This window comes from Trichosurus vulpecula, chromosome 3 (assembly GCF_011100635.1).
Source record: "Trichosurus vulpecula isolate mTriVul1 chromosome 3, mTriVul1.pri, whole genome shotgun sequence".
Taxonomy (NCBI): Eukaryota; Metazoa; Chordata; class Mammalia; order Diprotodontia; family Phalangeridae; genus Trichosurus; species Trichosurus vulpecula.
This window is the reverse complement of record NC_050575.1, coordinates 278947390-278969606: the sequence shown is the minus strand read 5'-3', so window position 1 is coordinate 278969606 and position 22217 is coordinate 278947390. Positions and strand designations below refer to the sequence as shown.

Genomic DNA, 22217 nt, shown 5'->3' with positions numbered 1-22217 from the left:
AGAACTTGGATGGAAATATGTGATCAAAGTAACAGGATGGTATAACATAGCGCAATTCTACCAGTTTTGAAATTGAGCAAGAATGATAGCAGGAAAAGCCACCGCAAGCAGGGGTGTTATTTGTAAGCTTTACAAAGTGCTTTCCTCAAAATAACCCTGGAAGGGGAGACGAATTCTTTCACCTTCCTTTGTGTTCTTCACAGCATCTACCATAGTGTCTCCCATTCAGTAAATATTTGTTGAATAGTAACATCCAAAACTTTAGTTTTTGCACTTTGAATAACCTTTAACTTTTCTTAAGGCCTCAAATTTAGCCAGCTTAAGTACAAGACTTGTGAACATATTGTCCAGCTTGACATACTATTGTCTGTTATGCCTTTATTCTGTACTTGTGGCTTTCTCCTCATAAATAAGTTTGGACATAGTTGTTCATTATGATTGTGATTAACATAGCATGCTAGTCTTCTTAATATCTTCTATCCAGTGTTTAGCAAAATGCATATGAATTTATGTTTTGTTAGAAGTTGTCCAGTGCATTGTATGCTTATGTGTTAGATGCAGTAGGGGCTTTCATTAAACAGCAGGATATTATTAGGCATAGCATGACAAGTCTTTATAGTTATCTGCCTTGTTTAAACTGGACCCACAAGCAGACTGCAGACTAAAAGGGTGAGCAATGAATTGAGAGTTGATGGCAGGCCCATAGAGGTCCTAAGGCTCAGGTGGTTGTCAGCCATAAGTTTAGCTGAGCTCTTTCAGTAATTTGTCACGCCTTGGTCTGCTCCTGCTGCGCCAGCACGTGCCAGCTTAGTGTCAGAGTGCCTGTTCGCCAGACGGCCACTCAGGCCTAACATCCTGCTGTTAACAGGACCAGCGGCTTGCTGTGGCAGTATGGAATACAGAGCCTTGGCAACAGCCAAGTACTGTGCAGAATAAGCATGTTCATAATGAGATGTGAATGGCATCAGTCAGTCCCTTTAGAATAGGGCCTAAGCGTGTGCCTCCTCTCTTAGGAAGTTTGGCAGCCTATTCATTAACAAGAGTCATCAGGAGTTCAGCCTGCGAGAGTGAAACAGCCCCACTTTCCAAATACTTGGACTGTCAGGACTGTTGTGGGTTATAGTTTTGACAAACCCATAATGCATCATAAGTTACTAGTTTTGCAGTCCTCAGAACTAATTTTCTTTCCATGAAGTTTCATAAAGATAGCTTATAGACGAATTCTAGTATGCTTGTATATCTCTGAATAGTGTGAAAATCCTTCTCCAAATAGTTGAGTAAAAGCAGACATCTGTGTTCAGAAATATCAGTACATATACTTTATCCTTCCAAAAGAAAATTTTAAAATATCTACCCCTGTTTCAAGTGTGAAGTATCCTTATTTAGGTCATATTTTCTATTAACATCTAGAAATAAGACTTTATTTTTCTAAGCAGATACTTCAAAAATGTGAGTCATTAATTCTATTTTCCTCCTTCCTGACATGAAAATTATAATTTGGTAGTTATCAAACCTTCTTTTTTCTATAGTGTTAGAATATTTTTCAAGATAACCAAAGCATAAGAAAGGAGTTTTGTGGGTAGTTTGGGTTGAGAAGGGGTGTGATTTCAGCCATTGCTTTCTTACTGCTAATGAGGAAAGAGGAATGAGATGTCATACTGACTTCAAGTGTTAATTCATAAAGTCGTATGTGAGGTTCTTCCATCCATTGTAGAATTGTTTCAGACGTTATCCTGTTATTGGAAGTGCATGATTCACCTTCTGAGAAAACAGAAGCTGCACACAAAAGGAAAAGATTTGCTTTCTACCCTGTGAAAAGCTGCCACAAGCAGGGGTCCTATTAAGACAGCTGGAAAGTTGCTTCAGCTTGTTACGCTTGTAAGTTTTATTGGTGACTGGTTTTTGATTACACATTTGAATGCTGTGTGTTCCCAGTTGCAGTTTTAATTAAAAGGCAATAGTCTTTTTTTTTAATTGCTTCGTAGCCTGTATTTCCTAGGTTGAACTACATATAAGGTCTTATTTTCTAGTGCTCATAGTTTGTTAGCTATTGCTTCTGGAGCAGTTGATAGATAGGTAGATAGATAGATAGATAGATAGACAGATAGACAGATAGATAGATAGATAGATAGATAGATAGATAGATAGATAGATAGATATAGATATAGATATAGATATAAAATCTTGCCTTGATCTAGAACTTTCTCAATGATGTGTATTTTCTTAATTATAAGAAAGATGCATTATCCACAGTGCTTGAAGTATATGACCGAAGATTATCAAGAAGTTCCTGTCCATTGAAGAAATTAAAATTCTACTACATATAAACACTATACCAATACTACTAAATTTGTAATATTTTGCTTATTTTTAAATGTATCATTTTCAGTGCTTTTCATTTATATGAATTTTAACAATAAGTGTATCTTTTACTTGTTTTATTAATGAGACTGGTGATTAAACAACCATCAAAATGCAGTAGAAACTTAACACAAAATCAAAATGTTGTTGCCACTCATAACATTTAGCTCTCCCTGACAGTCAGTTCTACCCCACAGCTCTATAGAATTTGGAAGAGATCTTTTTCACATGAAAAAGATGTTTTCGCATTTCACAGATGATTTTAAATAATGAACTTTTAGCATTCTTATGCATTTGACAGTAAGTAGTATATTTGTTCTGTACATGCACTTGTTCCTTAACTGATTGTTTTAGTTATGAAGAACGAGCTCTGTATCTTGAAGCAATAATCCAGAATCACAGAGAAGTAATGACATTCGAGGATTTCGCAGCTCAAGTCTTTTCTCCCTCTCCCAGTTACTCCCTCAGTGGAACGGGTGAGTGTCTACATTATTCTTCTCTTTAACACTAAGAAGCATTTGAGCAGCAGATGTACACCTGTTTTTTACAGATAAATGCTTGCAAATTTAAGAAGGGCATTCTCTCTCTGAATAAACTAATGAATATCAAAAGGAATGATGACATTCATTTTAATTTGTTTTGCATCAGAGCTGTTCACTCAGTTCCTTTCTTCAGCTATCCTGTTAACCTCCGAATCTAGCAAGGTTAATGAACTTTTTCTCAGTAATGTGCTCCAGTTCATTCAGGAGTGTGGGTTTCTTGCTGAGCTGGGAATATGTTGTTCAAAAGCTATGCCTGAATCACTGCTTACTTATCGAAAAATAGTTCCTCACAGTAGAAGCCGTTGCTACTAATGCTAAATGGGGATTATGCTGCTGAGATACCAGGGTCAGGGATTAATGCAGAAGAAATATAAGGATAGTGTTCCTTTGACCAATCATAACAGCAGTGCAGTGTGCTAACATTTTCTCTGGAGTGGTTTCTGTGCATATGGCCAAATTACAGGCTCTAGTAGCACCTGGTATGGAACCTCGTTTGGAAACTATCTTAGAACCATTTCATCTGTCAAGCTGGTTGGCATTTGGAGAAATGTCTGTGACTCCATTCCTTGTTTTACTTGATGGTATTTTTTTAGATTTCCAAAGTTGAAAAGAAACTGTACTGCTACTTGTTATTGGTGTTATTAGTAGGAGCTTTTGTTTTAAAGGGCTGTATTTAATTAGGTTAGTAATTTCTGCACATCATCAGTACAGAAAAAAAAAATCACTCATCACAGAGATTTAGTGTGTATTGAAATTCTCAGTAAGGAGCCCCCTTTAATTTGGACTGCTTTACACACAACTGTTAGAGTGCTTAATAGATTTCTAACATGTATAAATTGTTTCAAAACACTGGCTTTATTTCTCTTACTCTGACTTGTTAACAAATATCTTACATCCACAGTGAAGAAAGAAATTAAATTCAGTGAAATAAATCACTTACAAATAAAATCAGCCATGCATCATTGTTTAACATTACTGGCTTCAATCCTTGTGCTTTCAGAGCTTTGTTAGGAGATAAGAGGTATATGCATGCGCTCGTATTGGTAGCCAGTAGCAGCAGGCAGAAGGCTTTGGAGATAAGCAAGCTGGCAAAAGTAAAGGGGAACCAGTGCTATTTACATAATCGTGCCTCTGCTTCCTGGAGAGGCGTCAAGAAACACAGGCATGGCCTCTATTGATCTTTGTTGAACTGGAATACTAAACAACATTAGAAAAGCTTATAACTTAAAGCTTTGATTAATGTTTCCTACATTAAAAAGTAGAACAGCTGTGAATTGAATTCTTTTATATATTCTGCCAACAGACGAAGATGGAAAAAAATCGGTTTCAAGGGAAATGAAGGTTTCATACTGTTTAGCTAGACACTTTAAGTCATTTAGATATTTAGGTAAAAGAAAATTAAAGGTATGCAGCAAAGCTAAATATTTTTTCAAATTGTTTCACATCCTTTTCATTTTCTCATCAATCATTGGCACTTTATTCTTCAGCATAGTTCTATATAGTAATTTTGTATTCTCTCTTATTCTAGTTGAATATTCTACTTGAACTCTTTGCAGTCTAATTTTAAAATATATAAATTACAATCTAATTTTAAAACATATGAATTTGGAAATGTAACTAAAAACTGAACTTTTATATCCTTTAATAAACTGCTGTGGCCTTTTTTAATACTCTTAACTGAAATGTTTAAATGTTTGAAGAATAGATATTTTACTTATAATTTTGTTATATTTCAGTTAATTTAATCCTTTCAGAAGTTGTTATATATTTTAAAAGTTACATGAGTAGTCAGAAGATGAATATAAGAAACTACTGACACAAAAAGATACCTAATAAATTATTTGAGTTTTGCATTAATATCACTTTATGGAAGTTTCAAAGTAGCATTTTCAGCCAACTACTAATTTATGACAGTGATGTGATGCGATGAAAACCCTAGTAGAACATAAAGTGTTTTCTTAGAAAGCATTATAAATAGAAATAAGAAGATAAATCCATAATATCAAAACAAAATGCTTTTTTTCTCTGCCCCCTTTTAAAAATGACACAATCTAAATTGCATTTCCTAATTTGTTTATGCTTTTGGGACATTCTATGCTTTGCAATAAATTAAATTCTATTTTGTGATAAATATAAGCATGCACAAAATTTATGCACAAAAATTATGATGTAAATTTTCCTATACCTTTTTATATCACCTTTACTATGGATTCAGTACTGATGTTACTCGTGTTCTTACTCTTGTCATTGCTTAAAAATGAATGAGCTATATATTTTTTACACCATCGGTTCTGAAGTGTAATTATAGCATACCATAGAGGCAGATTCTTAAATCCATGTTCTAAAATCATCTGCATGCTACATTCATTTTATTCCCTTCATGTCCACTTTTAAAATTATTCACCTTGCAATATTCTAAAATAAAGTTTCCCAATGCAAAGCATTTCCTCTTATTAGTAATATTTTGCCTTATGTTAGAATAAATGAAATAACCCAAATGAATTGACCATTACAATTAGAAATATATTTGATTCTCTTCCAAGCAGCAAACCAACTGGAAAAATAGATGCTGAAGAGTCTAAGCTTACACAGTGAACTTAGAACTTCTTTATCCCCATCTCTTGCCACAATTATTTCAAATCAGAAACTTATGATCTGTGTGTGTCTGTATATGTAGAGTTCTAGAAATGGAGGGGTCTCCTGCAAATTTCTTTGCATTAGGACAACATGGAATTTTATCACATATGTACAATTATACTTAATTCTAGGCATTATTATCCACACTTTATACCTGCAAGCAAATTTTAACCTAATCACTTTATTCCCCTTTTCTTGAGAGGATGTCTTCCTATCCTTTAACTCTCAGCAACAATCAGAGTACAGAAGCAGTTGTTACCTATGCCCATAGCTGACATTCCTCATAAGATGTATACACCTTCAAGCTCCCGTGTACATTCCATCACTCATCTAACCGTGGCAAACTTTTGTTGAAGAGCCAAATGGCAGTAAAAACGTCTCTCTCATCAAATACATTTGGACATCGAAAAAAGCACTTCATCATTCAACCCATACATTATGTCCCCTACTTTTTAAAAGCGGATTTGGAAGTCAAGAAGAAAAAACCTTATTTTTCATATTAGAAAATTTCATCTTAACCTACTCTCCATCTAATATATTTTATCTTTGTTGAACAGAATTCTTACTATTTTATATCCATCACCAAAAAAGCAAAATGAGTCCATCTCCCTATAAACAGATGTATTAAAGAGTTGTCAATTTTATTCATGTGCATATTCTGTAATACAACTGTGAGCTCTTTTTAGTTAAGTAAGTTTACTTTTATTTTTTTTCTTATATTGTACATCCTTTACTTGAAAAAAAGTATCAATTTTTGGAGAATGAAGTATCCATCTTTTGTTTTAATAATGTCTTTGCTTCTCTTCAAAGTGACTTTTTAGAAAAGATTAACTTAAAGCAAATTCTAACTTTGAGTTTTCAAGCATTGTATTAAGAAAATGAAAGATCAGATAGCACTTTAAAGGGTTAATTGGAATGGGCACACTTGACTGCTGAAGGGACTGATCTAATCACTGCCATATCCAAGTGCATCTGTTCACCATGAGGTCATTCTTCTGCATGCTAATGATTTGGAAAATAAAGCGTAATGCTTGACATTATCAGAAAGGATATAAATAGTGTAAATCTTTACTTTAGGAAAGCTACTGAGCTTTTTTTAGGAAAGTAAGAGACAAAAATAAACAATCTCAATTTAGGATGTGGGGGGAATCCTCTAAATATTGTTTGAACTAAAAGTAAGTTCTTAAGACAAATCCAGTTGTATCTGTTGATAAATGAATTTTAAAGGATTACTACAGTAGTATCCAATAGCATGCTGGTTATAGAATTAAAAGTATATCTAATTTCTGATTTTTTGTACTTTGCAAGTACCTTAACTAAAAGTCTATAGACATGAATTTTTTTCCAATCAAAATTTCTAGGGGTGATTGAATTGAAATAACACTTTCTTTTAGGTTCTTTTTGAAGATGCCAGCAACAACAACAATAAAAAAATTTTTTTTTAATCACTTCTAATATAGGGTTTCTGAAAAAAGCCAGCAGAGGGAGCACAAATCTGTTTATTTGTTGACCCTATATAAACATGTCATCTAGTTTAAGGAGGGTGAGATGAGACCTATTTTCTTGGTGACAGACTGATAAATTTAAAGGAATGAGAAAGCATTTTTCAACACTCCCAGTCAGATTATACTAGTTTTAACATAGGTCAGATTTCGAGCTAAAAGTAGATTAATCGTAATCACTCTGATGTTAATGTTTTTGGTAAAATTTAAAAGAATATAACAAGTAATAGTAATGAGCATAGACTTTTCTTCTCATCTTCTAGAGTATGAATAATTTCTATTTGATTGTCCTCTAATTACCTCTCAGGAACACTCTTGGAATTCAAATCATAGGTAAAAATTACTATACTCAATGTACAAAAACATTCATTAATAACTATCACTAGATACTGTGTCTCTAGATTTGCCAGTGAAGGAAAAATGAAATGTTACATCTTTATTCTTCTATACAAATTCTCCACATACTGTACTTGGAACTCATTGATGCTTAGCCGTATGGATCTTCTAAGAAACCTACAGGATGAAAGGACTTTAATTTCACATAATATTTCAGTAATGTTTTTCTACATGCAAATTTCTGTTTTGTCTTGAACATATTAGCTACTTTTAACTAGGTTGTAAGCTAGGTTATTCCCGGCAGAACACAATGTCCCTCCAAAAGAGCTCTTCGATTAAAAGGATAGTTGTTGCAAACCTATTCCATCATTCTTCCTGTTAATACTTCCAATTAAAGTTTTAATTGATCTTAGTTTTTGTGGATTCTGTATGATGTGGACATCTGTCTTTTCATTTTGATGAGACCTCTAAGTTCATTTTTTCCAGGTGGTCAAAAAAGAATTGAGTAGAATTTTAGAGTTGGCAGGTACTAAACATCTAGCTCACTTCTCTTATTTTTTCCTGATGAGTAAACCAAAGCCTAGAGGTCAGAAATGACTTGTCTTTGATCTTTTAGGTTCTTTTTGAGCTAGTTCAAAGCAGAACAAAAACTAGAAGCAACTCTGCTCTTGTCTATGCTTTTTCCACTATACCAAAATGCCTCCATAGAGTAAAAAGCAAAGTCAGCTTCAGGATTTTAGGATGTGAAGAGAGACCTTGACATCTAGCCTAAACCACATCATAGGAGAATCCCAGCTACATTGAGTATGGCAAGTGCTCATCCAGCCTTTACTTACATACCTCCAGTGAGGGAGAATCCACTATCTTTTAATAACTGTTAATCTTAGAAAGTTTTCCCTTCCATTCTTTGCTTATGATTCTACCATCTGGTGCAAAACAGAACAAATCCCTTTTGGATATGATGGCCTTTCAAGTACTTGAAAACAGTAATCATGACCAGCCCACCCCAACCCCACCCCATCCACTTTCTCTTCTTCCCAGTTCCTTCACCATATTGTTTACCCTCTTTGTTTTTATAGTGTCTGTACTAAAACGTGATGCCCAAAGCAAAAACAATATTCTAGATATGGTCCAACAAGGATAGAGTAAAACAGGACTGTTAACATTTATATGCCTAGAAATTATACCTCTCTTAAATGAAGCCCAAGTTGCATTTTTGGCTATGCCATCATACTGTTGACTCACACTGAGCCTGTGGTTCCCTAAAACCCCTATATCATTTTAGATGAACAACAGGAAGACTTGGTTTCAATTCCTACCTCTGACACGTAGTAGCTGAATGATCACAGGCAAGTTATCTATCCTCTAAGCTAAGTCTTGATCCATACAATGAGGGTATTGGACTAGGTGGCCTCTCAGCACCATTCTAGCTCCAAGTCTGTGAACCTAGGAGGAATATTAATTCATCCCCAGATTTCCCCAGATTTCTCATATATTAGATCTCAAACTGTAAACCATATTGAACATATTTAAGTTTTTCCATGTTCTGTTTGACTCTGTTTAACTCTAATTGGTTTACACTGGTTAAATATTGATTTAAAAAATGGTCCAAGTAATTTTATAAAGATAAAAGACAGATATGGGCTAAAGAAACACTTGTACTTTAGAAAATCTTTGAGATTTGATTTACCTATCACAGGCTTTTCCCTAGATTTTCCTACCATTTCATTAAATTGTGAAATACGTCTGTCTTTTTCTAAGTCCCCAGTTCTATTTCTCTTTTCCATCCCACTTATTGTTTCCAGATTAATATTTCTAAAAATCCCTATCCTTGTGTCATTGCCATACTTCCAAATTTATATTGTTTCAGATTAAAGGCAGACTCCTCATTCTTGCTCTCAAAGTCCTCCACAAACTATCTACCACACTTATCCAGCCTTTTCCTATTCCCAGAAACAAAGTTTCTGTTCCAATCAAGATCTGTCTTCTTTCTAATCTCATATATGATTTGTTCCTTTCCATTTTATTCATTCCCTCTGTAATGTGTCCCCTCACCTCCACCTTTTCACTATCCATCCAGATTCTTCCAAGTCTCTTTCAAGCCTGACCACTTTAGCCTACATTGATCTCTTTTATCTCTCAATTCTTATCATGCTGAATACAATCAATAAATCAGTCATGAAGCATTTTTAAATAGCTACTGCACACAAAGAACAAATGATGGGGAAGATAGACAGTTTAGCTAAAACAAAGTTCCTGTCTTAATGGTTTATACTCAATTTGAAATGTAAAACAAAGATGCAGGTAATGATGATGTCAGCACAATAGATAACGTGCCAGGCCTGAAGTCAAGAAGACTTATTTTCCTGAGTTCAAATCTGGCCTTAGACACTTACTGGCTGTGTGACCCTAGGCAAGTCACTTCACCCTGGTTGCCTGAGTTCCTCATCTGTAAAATGAGCTGGAGAAAGAAATGGCAAACCACTCCAGTATCTTTGCCAAGAAAACCCCAAGTGGTTTCACAAAGAGTGAGACACAACTAAACAAGAACAATGATGATATATGAAATTATATGATAAATTAGTCAAGTGCAAAAAGAAATTTTGAAAGCACTGTTTGACTTATGGAGGGTGAGGAGACAGTTGGGAAAGAGAGGTTCAGGGATTTGTCTGAGTAGGACTAGATGAGGATCAGAGTAGGAATTCAATAGGCAAAGAAAAAAGGAAAATATTATAGGAATAAGAAATAGTATATATCTAGAGCACAAAGAGGAGGAAAATAACATGGCACAAAGCTAGGAAGGTAGGGGAGAAATTCAATACATAGAAAAAGGGAGAGAAAGCTGTTCCAGACAGAGAGAGCAGTTTGCACAAGGGAACAGATGTAGGAAGCCAGAGGACTTGTCTTGAGGACTATTTGTCTGAAGTATAAGATATAGGAGAATAAATTACATGACACAGAGCTAGTATGGTACCACATTGAGTAGAACCATGAGTGACAGTAGGAGGCATGTGACCAGATCTAGGTATATAGAAAAGTTGGCCGGAGTGTGAAGGATGCATTAGATGAGAGAGAGAGAGAGAGAGAGAGAGAGAGAGAAAGAGAGAGAGAGAGAGAGATGACCTGTCAAGAGGCTTTTGCAGCTCTTCAAGTAGGATGGTCATCAGCAGCAGAGCAGAGGTTGGGGTGGCAGTGGGAGTATAAGAAAGAGACCAGGAATGTTGAGAAGATGAAATTGAAAGGACATATGGTAAGTTTGTTTTAAGTAAAAGGAGGGAAAAAGCAGAGTGATGGGGTATAAGAGATGAAGGAGTAGGAAAAGTAAAAAATAATGCCAAGACTTTCCACGTGAGAGAACTATAAAGCCAGAAATAGCATTTTAGGGGTAAAAATGACAAAATACCATTTAGAAGGTTCTATGTTGCATTGGAGGTGGTGGTTTTTACATTTGGAGTTGATGTCCTATAGTCAGTTAACAGTACTGGTTAAAAAAAATTCAGAGCTGGAGATATAGATTTGATAATCATCTGAATTTCTAGAAACTACAATTTGTACTATCAATCAGTGCTTGATAATACACTCTTTTGTACGGAGTAACTCTTGTCTCAAGATTTTTATTTACACAGCATTTTAATGTTTATAAAATATTTCACATTATAGCATTTTTTTCCATATAACAACTCTGTTATTTGTTAACATCATTCCAGTATTTGAGTTGCATAACAGTTTAGGTGGTTTACCCGTGGTTATATAGGTGCTAAATTTCAGAGGTAGATTTCCAACCTAGAACTCTGCTATTTTCAGTATTCTTTCTGGCCACAGGACCCATCTGTCCTTTAGAGTACAGGATTTCTGTTTCTCTCATTATCCTGGGACATTTGGTACCTAGTGACAACTTCTTCATGTCATGTCTTAGGAAAGTGATATTCAATTTAAGTCATTATTTATGGATAGTACACAAATTATATGGTATTAGGTAACTTTGGCATATTCTATCAACCATCCTGCTTCATATATAAAAAGGAAAAAACCAAGTCGTATAAAAATGAAGTGATTTATTCTAGTTCTCTAGCTTATTTGTAAAAGAAAACTGTGTGGTGGCACAGTGGATAGGGCAATGGATCTGAAATCAGGAAGCCCTAAATTCAAATGCATCCTCACATGTTCCCCAGCTGTGGGATTCTGGTCAAATCACTTAATCTCTCTGTCTGCCTTATTTTTCTCATCTGTAAAATGAGAATACTACTAGCATCTATCTCACAGGCTTTTTGTGTGGATCAAATGAGATAATATTTGTAAAGTGAGGCTTGAGTGAGCCTTGCATATTATAAGCATTTAATAAATGTTTTTTCCCTTCCTATCCTACCGCTTCAGAATGACTACATTTCTGATTGACATGAATTCCAGTGTCATCTGTCTGTCTTTCAAGAGCCTCTCCCCAATTTCAGCAACCTCGCTTCTTATAGTTCCTCAACAGACTTCCTTTAGGCCCTACCACTATTGCAATTTGTTATTGCAATAAATAAGCAAATATTGCTTATTTGTTCTTCCCTTTAGTTTTTGTGTTCTATGTTAATTTACACTAATTTATAACCTTGAAATTATTGTAGTCTTTTGTGTATTGTCCATCCCCAGTAAATTGTAAACTTAATGGCAAAAGATCCATCTTTTTATTTCCTTCTTAGAGTACACTGCAACAAAAGTAGAGTAGAAGCATGTTGGGAAGAACTCTATTACATCTGAATAGTACAGACTCAAAACTCTGAAAAGAGAGCTAAAGAGCAGTTTTATATGATAAGTAATAGTTTGTCTCTCTATGTTCTTGAAAATCAGCATGATAAAAATTGTTTTGAAGGGTTATTTTAATTGTTACATGTGCCTGAAAGGCAGGTGGAAGTTAGCTTAATATTTAATAATATAGTAATCCTCTTAGCAATTGTCTTATTGATTAATGTATTGTCAAGGAAATAAGATTAGGGAGAATCTAAAGCCTTATTCATGGGTAAAAGGATGAGGTTAAAGCTCTGTAAAAATGGGAATTTCAGAGAAGGAATTGTTTCACCAAGTCATTCTTTGGATACTTACTTTGTTTATGGTATTACTGATAACCCATGTAAACAATATGGACTAACGGTGGACCATTCATAGAATCATAGGATCTTAGAATGCCGGGAACCTTAGAAATTATTAGTCTAATGTCTCTGTTTTACCGATAGGAAACTGAGATACTTGCCTTAGAATAGTCTCATGAGGATATTTCACTTAGTGTTCTGAAAGACGTTGTGAGGGTGTTAAAAAATCTTAAATGTGATTTTTAGTTAGGAATGTTGCTGTACCATTTTACATTGTCTATGAAGAATTATAGACTCTTTGAGCTGTAATAGATTTTAAAAGTCATGTAGTTCAACACATACCTGAAACAAGAATTTCCCTACAATATCTTGACAAATCATCATCCCAATTCCATATGAAGTGATAAAGATAAGCATACCTGTTTCACCAAGCACCCAAGTACATTAGGTTTTATAATTTTCTTTTTGCTACTTTGCAAAAGTATGAAAAAATACTAGAAAAGAATGAATGAAATACACAGTCACCAGTGGAGAAAAACACACAATTTAAAATAAACCCCCAGTACCCATCTGAATGAGTCCCCTCTTTCTAAGGTCCACTTCTTACTGCTCTGTTTCCTACATTCAGCTTTTACTTATTATTGTAACCGGTAGGCCAATAGCATTTTTAGAAGAAATAGGGACACCATCTAATTATGTAACTTACAAAGGGTATTTTACTTGGTCTCTTAAAGGGTTACCTGCAAAATGTCCAGTATCCCTAAGCCACTGTTGAATCTCCTCTCTGACCTTCCCAGGCCTACTCAGAATAGGAAATACCTTACCCTGTTATTGCTGTTATGCTTTAGCAGGCCCTAGGGATATTTAGTATCCCAGAAACCTTCTGTGGTAGTTTCCTGTTAAATTTACTTAATGAGGTTATTAGTAGAGAATAAGCATGCTTTCATAATTGATATTCTACAATGGATGTAAAGACAAACAACTTTGAAAGACTTAACATCTCTAATCAACCAGTGACCAACTATTCCTAAGGACCCATGATGAAACATGTTCCCCACCTTCTAAAAGACAGAGATGATAAACTCAGGATACATACTAATACATAATTTTTTAATATGACCAGTGTGTATTAGTTTTGCTTGGTAATACATATTTGTTACTGGGCTTTTATTTTCATTTTTTTCCCCAATGAGGGGGTGAGGGTGAAAAGGAGAGAAAATAGATTTTTGTTTATTGAAGAAAATTAAGAAAAATATTCTATATTTTATTCTGTATTCTAGCATTACAATTTTGAAATTCATTAAAATATGATCCACCTGGAATACCTCACTATCTACAAGGAATCCCCCTTTTTTCTTTAAAAAAATTTTTTTGGCAAAAAGGAATTTTTATTTTCTCTTTCTTCCCAATTGAACAACAATTTAAAATTACAAAAAACCTTGTAACAAATATGCATGGGAAATCAATAAGTTTCCAAAATGGCTAAAGAATGCAAGATACTCATGTATTTCTCTCCCCAGAAGGAGTCTCTCATCCATATATCATATTATTCAAGATTCTTTGAAAGATATAACAACCAAAATAACCTTCTTTGGTGACTATGATCATAAATATTAGATAAAGCATAAAACAGGAAGATATGATTGACAAAGATTTTCAACACTGTAGTGGAAGAAATCCAATATTGAAGAGGTATTCCTTCAGAGGGGTGATGGACTTAATGAGACGTATATCTTTGGACATGGCCATTATCGGAATTTATTTTTATTCCCTATTCATATTTGTTACAAAGTGTTTTTTTAATTGTTGTTCAAGTGGAAGGATTTGGAAGAAAAAATAAAAATGCTCATTTGGAAAAAAACTCATTCATTAAAAAATTTTTAAAGAAAAAGAGGAATTTCTGATGAAGAGTGAGATCCTTCAGATGGATCATATCATGCTTATTTCATCAAGCCCCAAAACATTACAGAACCTCTAAGAAGAGATCTAAAACTCAGACAAGTTTGGCTTGACTCTCCACATGGAAAAAACCAAACAGATAAAGAATGCCTGTTGCCCAGCAGCTGGATATGTAACATAGAGAGTTTGTCCATAAATATGTCTACATGAAACAGACATTATAAATGGGCACTATAATGGATATTAAGTTGGGTCCAGAATTAAACATGAGAAGAATAATGGACTGAACTGCCTTTAGGAAATCTCAAAGCTCCTTTAATGACTCAAAACTTCTCCCAGAGACAAAAATTGGTATTGCTATATGGTTGTAAAACAAGAACTCCAGCAGTTACTAAGGATTGAAAATGACTGTGACATAGAGGACAATGGAAAAGTTCATAATAGGTGTCATCACTTTGTAGTATTTAACTAAAGATGTCATAAAGAAATTGTATAATAGAAAAATGAGATGTGTTTATCTCATGCCACCAGTGATGACAGATGGACAGGCCAACTGGCTTCACTGGTATACTCACAGTGTCAGGAAAAAGCAAGAAAGGCTACCAGTATGTGACATAGAATGAACAGGCATGCATGGGTTGCTACCAAGTCTTTGGAAAGAACATCCATGCCAGTGTGATCACAAACCCATTTTTCCCTTTTGTTCCAAAATTACAGATGGCTCCAAGAGCCATAGGCCATGGGAATCTAACTCAGCACCTACTCTACCAGGTGTAAAGATAAAATAGAGACTCTCTACTTCTCCAGAAGGGGAGATGTATGCATGGGGAGAAGATGGAAAAGACATGGGTTAGATTGAGTCATTTTCTCCTCAAAAATTTCATAAATACGTACACATGGTTTTATAATACATAAATATACACATACACATATATGTCTGCAAAGAATACACTTCAAGTGAGCAGATGAAGTTTTTATTCTCTGTACACCTATCAAATCAGAAAAGCTAACATGTTTATTTTCATGGTATCAAATTTTACACATGGGCAGTATGAGCACAGAACAATTTAGTCATTTTGCTGCTTGATCTTCAATCTCTGTATTAGTAAACTAAGATCAAATATATGTTTTCTTATCTCAAAAAATGATAAAGTTTCAAGTGATTTGGAGTTTTCTGAGAAAAGGTATAATATAAAAATATAAAAGAATATATTATTGTTGTTCCCTGTGTTGAATATTACAGAAACATTTGTTCAAGAAGGGTCACATTTAAACTGAATCCATTAAAATAAGTATTCCACAAGACTACAGAGGTAACAACATACCAAAATAAGAGAGTTTACTCCGAAGATTACAGAGTCCACTAGTGTCTATTGTTTGCAACATAAAATTGGGAATACCTTCATATTATCATTCTGGATCTGAGTGCATTTTCTTCTTTTTTATAGTAATTAAATGGATTTGATTTCCTAGGTTTGCTGTCATTCTTGACTCTTCACTCCTTCATTCCACATATCCAATCTATTGCCAAGTCTTGTTTCTACCTTCACAACATCTTTCATGTTTCCACACACACATCTCTCCTCTGACATTGCTCCCACCCTGGTGTAGGCCCTCATCATCTCACTAGTGCAGTAGCCTTCAGGTTAGTCTTCCTCCCTCAAGTCTCTTACCACTTCCAGTCTAACTTCCACCCAACTGCCAAAATTACTCCCCTACTCAATAAACTCCAGCTCCTTAAAACCTTCAGGATCAAATTTAAAATCCTATCTTAAGCTTTTAAAGCCTTTTACAACCCAACATCCTTCCAGCCTTTCCAATCTTCTTACGCTTTACTCCCCCACCGCAAACTCTTGATGACACCAGCCTTCTTACTGTGCTTTGCACGTTACATTCCGTCTCCCAACTCAGTTCTTGTTCACTAGTTCTCCCCGTGCCTTGAATGTTCTCCCTCCCTACCTTCACTGCCTAGCCCTCCCTGGATTCCTTCAAGACGCAACCTAAACTCTGTCTTCTGCGCCTTTTGTACTCTGCCTCCTTCTTTGCTTCCCCCCACCCACGCCGCCTGCTGCCTTTCCTCTAGGACTGACTCCTCTTGGTTCTGTATATTATCTACTAGGCGCATAGTTGTTTGCGTATCGCCTTACCTCATTAGAATGTGTGCTCCTTGATGGCAGGTACTGTCTTTGCCTTTCTTTGTTTCCTCAGTGCTTAGCACAGTGTCTGGCATACAGTCAGTGCTTAATAAATGTTTTTTGGTTGATTGAATGCTGGCTGACTGAATATATACCATTCGGTGCTTCTATTATGTATAATTTTCAAGCACATATTAAATTTATCAGTGGTAACAAAACTGCCCTGCTTAATATCCCATTCTGTACTCTCTACTATGCAGATGCATAATTGATGTTTCATTTTTTTCCATCATTATCACTACATATCCAAGCCCTCCCAATTCTCCTTCCAATAAAAGACCTCCCTTATACCAAAGAAACATAATTAAGCAATACAAATACACATGATATATGGATAAAAATGGATCTCTCATCCTATACCTCTAATTGGTCATGCTTCTGAAGTCATGATTGGTTATTGCATTGATCATTTGCTCTCTCTGGGGCCTTGGGATTTCTTCTGGTTCTAAATCTATAATCCTACAATGAGATTCTTTAATTCTTTTAAAGTTTTTTTTTTACATTATGTACATGTTACAATATGCATTACTTTACATTATTGTCATCATTAAATAAATTATTCTCCTAGTTCAGCTCACTTCACTCTGTATTAATTCAAACAGGTCTTCCCAGATTCCCTAAATCTATTCCTTTTATCAGTACATCATTTTACAGTTTATTCAACCATTCTTTAGTTGATCAGTATCCACTTGGTTTCCATGCTGTCCTATGACATGAAGGACAGCTATTAATATTTTTGTACACAGAGACTTTCTTTCCTCTTTCTTAGATCTCTATGTGTATAAACCTAATGTAGTCTTGCTGGGCCAAAGATTATGCATAGTTTAGTGATTTTTTTTAGTCCCAAATTGCTCTCTAAAATGACTGGACAAATCCACAGCTCCTCCAACATTAGTGTCGTTAGCATACGTGTACTCTGCTAATAATTGTCATATTCCTTTTTTGACATATTTGCCAATCAGATGAATCTGATGAGGTGTGACCTCATAGTTACTTTAATTTGCATTTATCTAATGATTACTAACTTGGAGCATCTTTATGTGGTCATTGGTATTTTGAAAACTTCTTTTGAAAGTTGTCTATTCATATCCTTTTAACATTTATCTCTTGAGAAGTGGCGTTTGTTCTTGTATCTTTGAATCATTTTTATATATGTCTTGGATAGCCAGACTTGTATCAGAAAAACTTCCTGCAAAGATTTTTTTTCCCAGCTGTTTCCCTCTAATTCTAACTACATTGATTTTTGTGTTTATTCATGGAAAAGCTCTTTATTTCGTGTAATTAAAATTGTCCATTTTATCATTTGTGATCATACCTATTACATATCCCTTATTTGATCAAAACCCTTCCTCTCTACTCATGTTTATGGAAGATATTTCTTTCCTGTCTCCTCTAATTCATTTGTTACATGACTTTTTATATTTGCATCACATTTGACCTAAACCTAAATTCTTCGAGATTGCTTTCCAGCTTTTTCAGCAATTTTTGTCAGATAGGGAATCACTCTCATAGATGGCATTCTTGGGTTTATTGGACCCTGTGCTACTAGGTTTAATTATTTCTGGGTATTAATGTACATAATTTGTTCCACTGATCAATCTATTTCTAACCAAAAATAAATATTTTTAATCATTACTGCTTTATATAATAGCTTGAGATCTTGCACTGCTAGGACCCTTCCTTTTTACCTTTTTTCATTATTTCCTATAAGATCCTTGGCCATTGCTTCTCCAGATGAATTTCTTCTTAATTTTTCTATTGCCATGAAGTTGATATTCAGTAGTTTAATTGGTATTGCACTTAATCTATAGATGAACTTAGATAGCACTATTTTTCACTGTTATCATGGCCCAACCATGAGGAATTAATGTCTGTCTAAATCATCTTTCCTTATTTCTCTAATTAATATTTTGTAGTCATATTCATATAATTCCTGTATGTTTCTTGGTAACTGTCTAAATTATTTAGTCATTTGGATGTAATTTCTTTTCCTGTCTCTTCCTATTGGTTTTGTTGGTGGTATATACAAAATAGCTGGTGTTTTATGAGTTGTTTTATATCTAGCCACTTTACTAAAGTTATTTATTATTTGAATTTTTAGTTGTCTCTGGAGCTTTTACAGCAAGTTATCAAACCAAAGTAATAATTTCATTTGTTTTTTGCCTGTGCTATTTTCCTCAATTTCTTTATCTTATTGCAGTAGCTAGCATTTCTAGTGTTGACAGTGGACATGCTTGCTTTTCTCTTAATCTTACTGGAAACGTTTTCACCAGCATTTCTCTATTGTAAATAATTCCCATTCTTAGTTATAGATAGGAAGATCCATTTATTCTTCTGTTTTTAAAAGGTTTTTTTTTAGCAATTAGGTATTATATTTTGTAAAAGCCTTTTTTCTTGAATGAAATAAATGTGATTTTTGTTGTTTTTATTACTAATATAGTATATTGTTTCTATATTTCCTATATTCAACAAGCCCTGGATTTCTGATATAATTTTAATATGTGTTATTTAATATTTATTGGAGATATTGGTCTATATTTTTCTTTCTTTGCTTTATTTTGCCCTAGTTTAGATATCAAAACTATAGTCATCTCATAGAATTGTTCAAATGCCTTCTTTTTCAATTTTTTCCAAACAATATAAAATCCTAAAATTGCAAACAACTATCATACTGTTACTTTCTTTGAAAAAAGTATGTATTGGTGAAACTTCTAGTTAAGATGGTGCCATGAAAGGTAGTAGAGAAATATAGTTCTCATACATAAATCCCAGTAACTGAAAGTACCTAAGAAAGATTAATAATAAAGAAAACTGAGAAAAATTAGAAATAAGCTCCTCTATCTACTCTAGAACTGGAAAAAAAAAAGATAGCCAGACCCTATCCAAGCCAGGGAAAGGAGGCACACCAGTAATATCAGCACAAGCTCTCAGAATTTTTTCTGAATTTGCCAACCCTTATACTGAGCAGCAAATAGGGGATTGGAAACAATCATGCACATCAGTAGTGGAGACTTGAGGCCAGATCTCCACCCTGACCTGCCAAAATAAGAGCAGTGACAGACCTAGATCTCATAGATCACAGGAAGATTAGACCTGAATATGCATTCTTCGGAGAGTGAGGTACTGTAGCAGGAGTCAGGGCTAACTCAGCATCTGACTGCTAACATAAGAGGACTCTGCAGGAAGCCTTATCACCAATGATCTTTAGCACCCCAGTTGAGCCTTTGAGATACATAAGAGGAACTGAACCAACTCAGATTGGGGATTGTGCAAAGAGAAAGAAGACAGAGTCTACCTGAGGCTAGAACCCAGAGTGGAGTGAACACACACATAACTGAAACAGAAGCCAGGAACTGAGGCTTGTCATAGAGCCTAATACCAGCTTCCCCATCTAGATCAGCAGCAGCAACAGCAACAACATCCAGACTACAAGTGAGAAAAGACAAAACAAATCCTACTCAACCCATCCAAAAAACAGAAGGGAATTGTACTAAGAACAAAATCGTAAACCTATAACTGAGACTGAAAATATGAATAAGAAGAAGCAATCACCAAAAATAACCAAAACAGTACTCTGTATTAAGAGATACCCAAGAAGTAAACTAAAAGAAGAGTATAACACCACAGCACCTAGATGGAGAGCCTTGGAGAAATAAATGGATGGCCGCAAGGATAAAAGAGTGGCTGGAATAAAGGAAGAAAGAAACAAAATTTGAAATTTTCAAATGAAATGACAGTTCAGGAGTAAAAATGAAAATAACTAGCTCAGAATGGAAGGTATAAATTCTTAACTTGGACAGTGGATTCCCTGAAAAAATAGGATGCAGCAAGCAATTCAGTGCCATAGCAAGAAATATTAGGAAAAAAAGTCAAAAGATCGAATAAATTAAAAAGGTAAGCTATCTTCTATCCAAAACAAATGACCTAGAAAATAGGTCAAGGAAAGAGCATTTAAGCATCATTGGACTCCCTGAATAACATGACCAAACAAAAAAATCTGAAAACCAAATTTCAAGAACTTATAATTTCAAAAATCTGAAAACCAAATTTCAAGAACTCAGTCTACTAGACCCAGAGGGGAAAGAAAATAAAAAGAACCTGGTATTTGACTCCTAAAAGAAACCACAAACTGAAAACACAAATGTCTTAACTGAAATCCAAAGCTTCCATGTTAATGACAATACTAATACTAATAAATACAGATAGCCAGAAAGAAAGAGTTCAAGTACAAACGAACCAATCACAGTCAGTATTATATAAGACTTGGCAGCAGATGACTCAAAGGAGAGAAAATATTGGAATACATTTTTCCAAGACCCAAGATAAAAGCATTAAACCAAGAACAATCTACCCTACATAATTGAATATAATCCTTTCAGGTTTTGGGTGGTGGAGTGTAGATAAATGTCCCTTTAACGAAATTAAGGAACTCCAAGCATTTCTGATGAAAAGATCAGATCAAGAGTCAATCTTTGAAATGCCAGCACTGGGAATGAGAGAAATCTAGAAAGGTAAATAAGTTTGAGCAATTTGAAGGTTCCAAATAATTAATAGGTACTTACATTTTAATAGATACAGAAGAGAGAAGTCAACAAGCATTTATTAAGCACCTACAATGTGCCAAATCCCATGCTAAGTACTAGGGATGCAAAGAAATACAAAAATCAAAACCATAAAACCTGGTCGCTATTCACAAGGATTCCTAATGTCCTCACAGTTCACAGAGGGAGATAAGTAAGACAAATGCAGGGTCAAGGCATGGTTTTGTTCTGGGTTTTTTTTTTGTTTGTTTTTTGTTTTGTTTTTTTTGCTTTAAAAGAAGAAAGAAATGTGAGAAGAGTGGAATACACTAAGAAGAGGGAGAAACAATATCACATAAATGGGGTACATTAAAAAGAGCATACCAACATGGTGGGAGGAGTGGTCATCTAATGACCTCACTCTTCTCTGAACCATACAAATGAGGGTTCACACAGGCACAAAGCTCCATGTAGAAATACTAATTGAACTGAACAAAAATATAAGCACAAAGGGAATGTAATATAAATACAAGAGGAAACGTACATAGTAGAAGAGGGAATAATTCCAAGCAAAACAAAGTTTGATTTCAGAGGGTGGATCATAAAATAGGGATTCAAAAGATTAAAAAAAAAATGTAACCATCAAAGATTGGAGTCTGAGCTAGGTAAAGAAAACAAGGGTTGATGTAAATCATATCCTTTCTTTCTCTGCCCTTTCTTCTTTATAAATAATGAAGTGGGAGGAAAAGAGGAAACAGTATAAGGAGGGTTACAGAAAGGATTAGAAGGCAGAAAACAGTGATATCTTGTTTGTCAGGAAAATGCTCAAAACATTAAGTTCACAGTGTTAAAAAAAATTGTAACACAAGCAAAATTTATTATGCTTAATTAAATTTTAAAGAGTATGGTTAAAAGAGATAAGTAGAAAACTTAAAGATGCCACAGATAATGAAATAATGCTTGACATATATTCACCTAATTGTATAGCATCTAAGTACTCGAAGGAAAAACAATGAATTACAGGGAAAATAAACAGCGATGTTATAATAGTTATGGGTCTTAATGTGTCCCATTTAGACAAACAAATTTAATGAAAAGATAAAGAAGTTAAAAGCCTGAAGAGAATTTTAGAAAAGTTAAATAAGAGAGATCT

The 22217-nt window shown here is 34.5% G+C and overlaps 1 protein-coding gene across 1 annotated transcript in view; it reads left to right on the top strand.

The window, feature by feature from the left end:
* RALGAPA2 (Ral GTPase activating protein catalytic subunit alpha 2) overlaps nucleotides 1-22217 on the top strand; it is a 409611-nt gene that overhangs the window by 366403 nt on the left and 20991 nt on the right. Inside the window, exon 38 of the mRNA XM_036748146.1 lies at nucleotides 2716-2837. Within this exon, the coding sequence (XP_036604041.1) occupies nucleotides 2716-2837 (122 nt within the window). The remainder of the gene's footprint in view (nucleotides 1-2715; nucleotides 2838-22217) is intronic.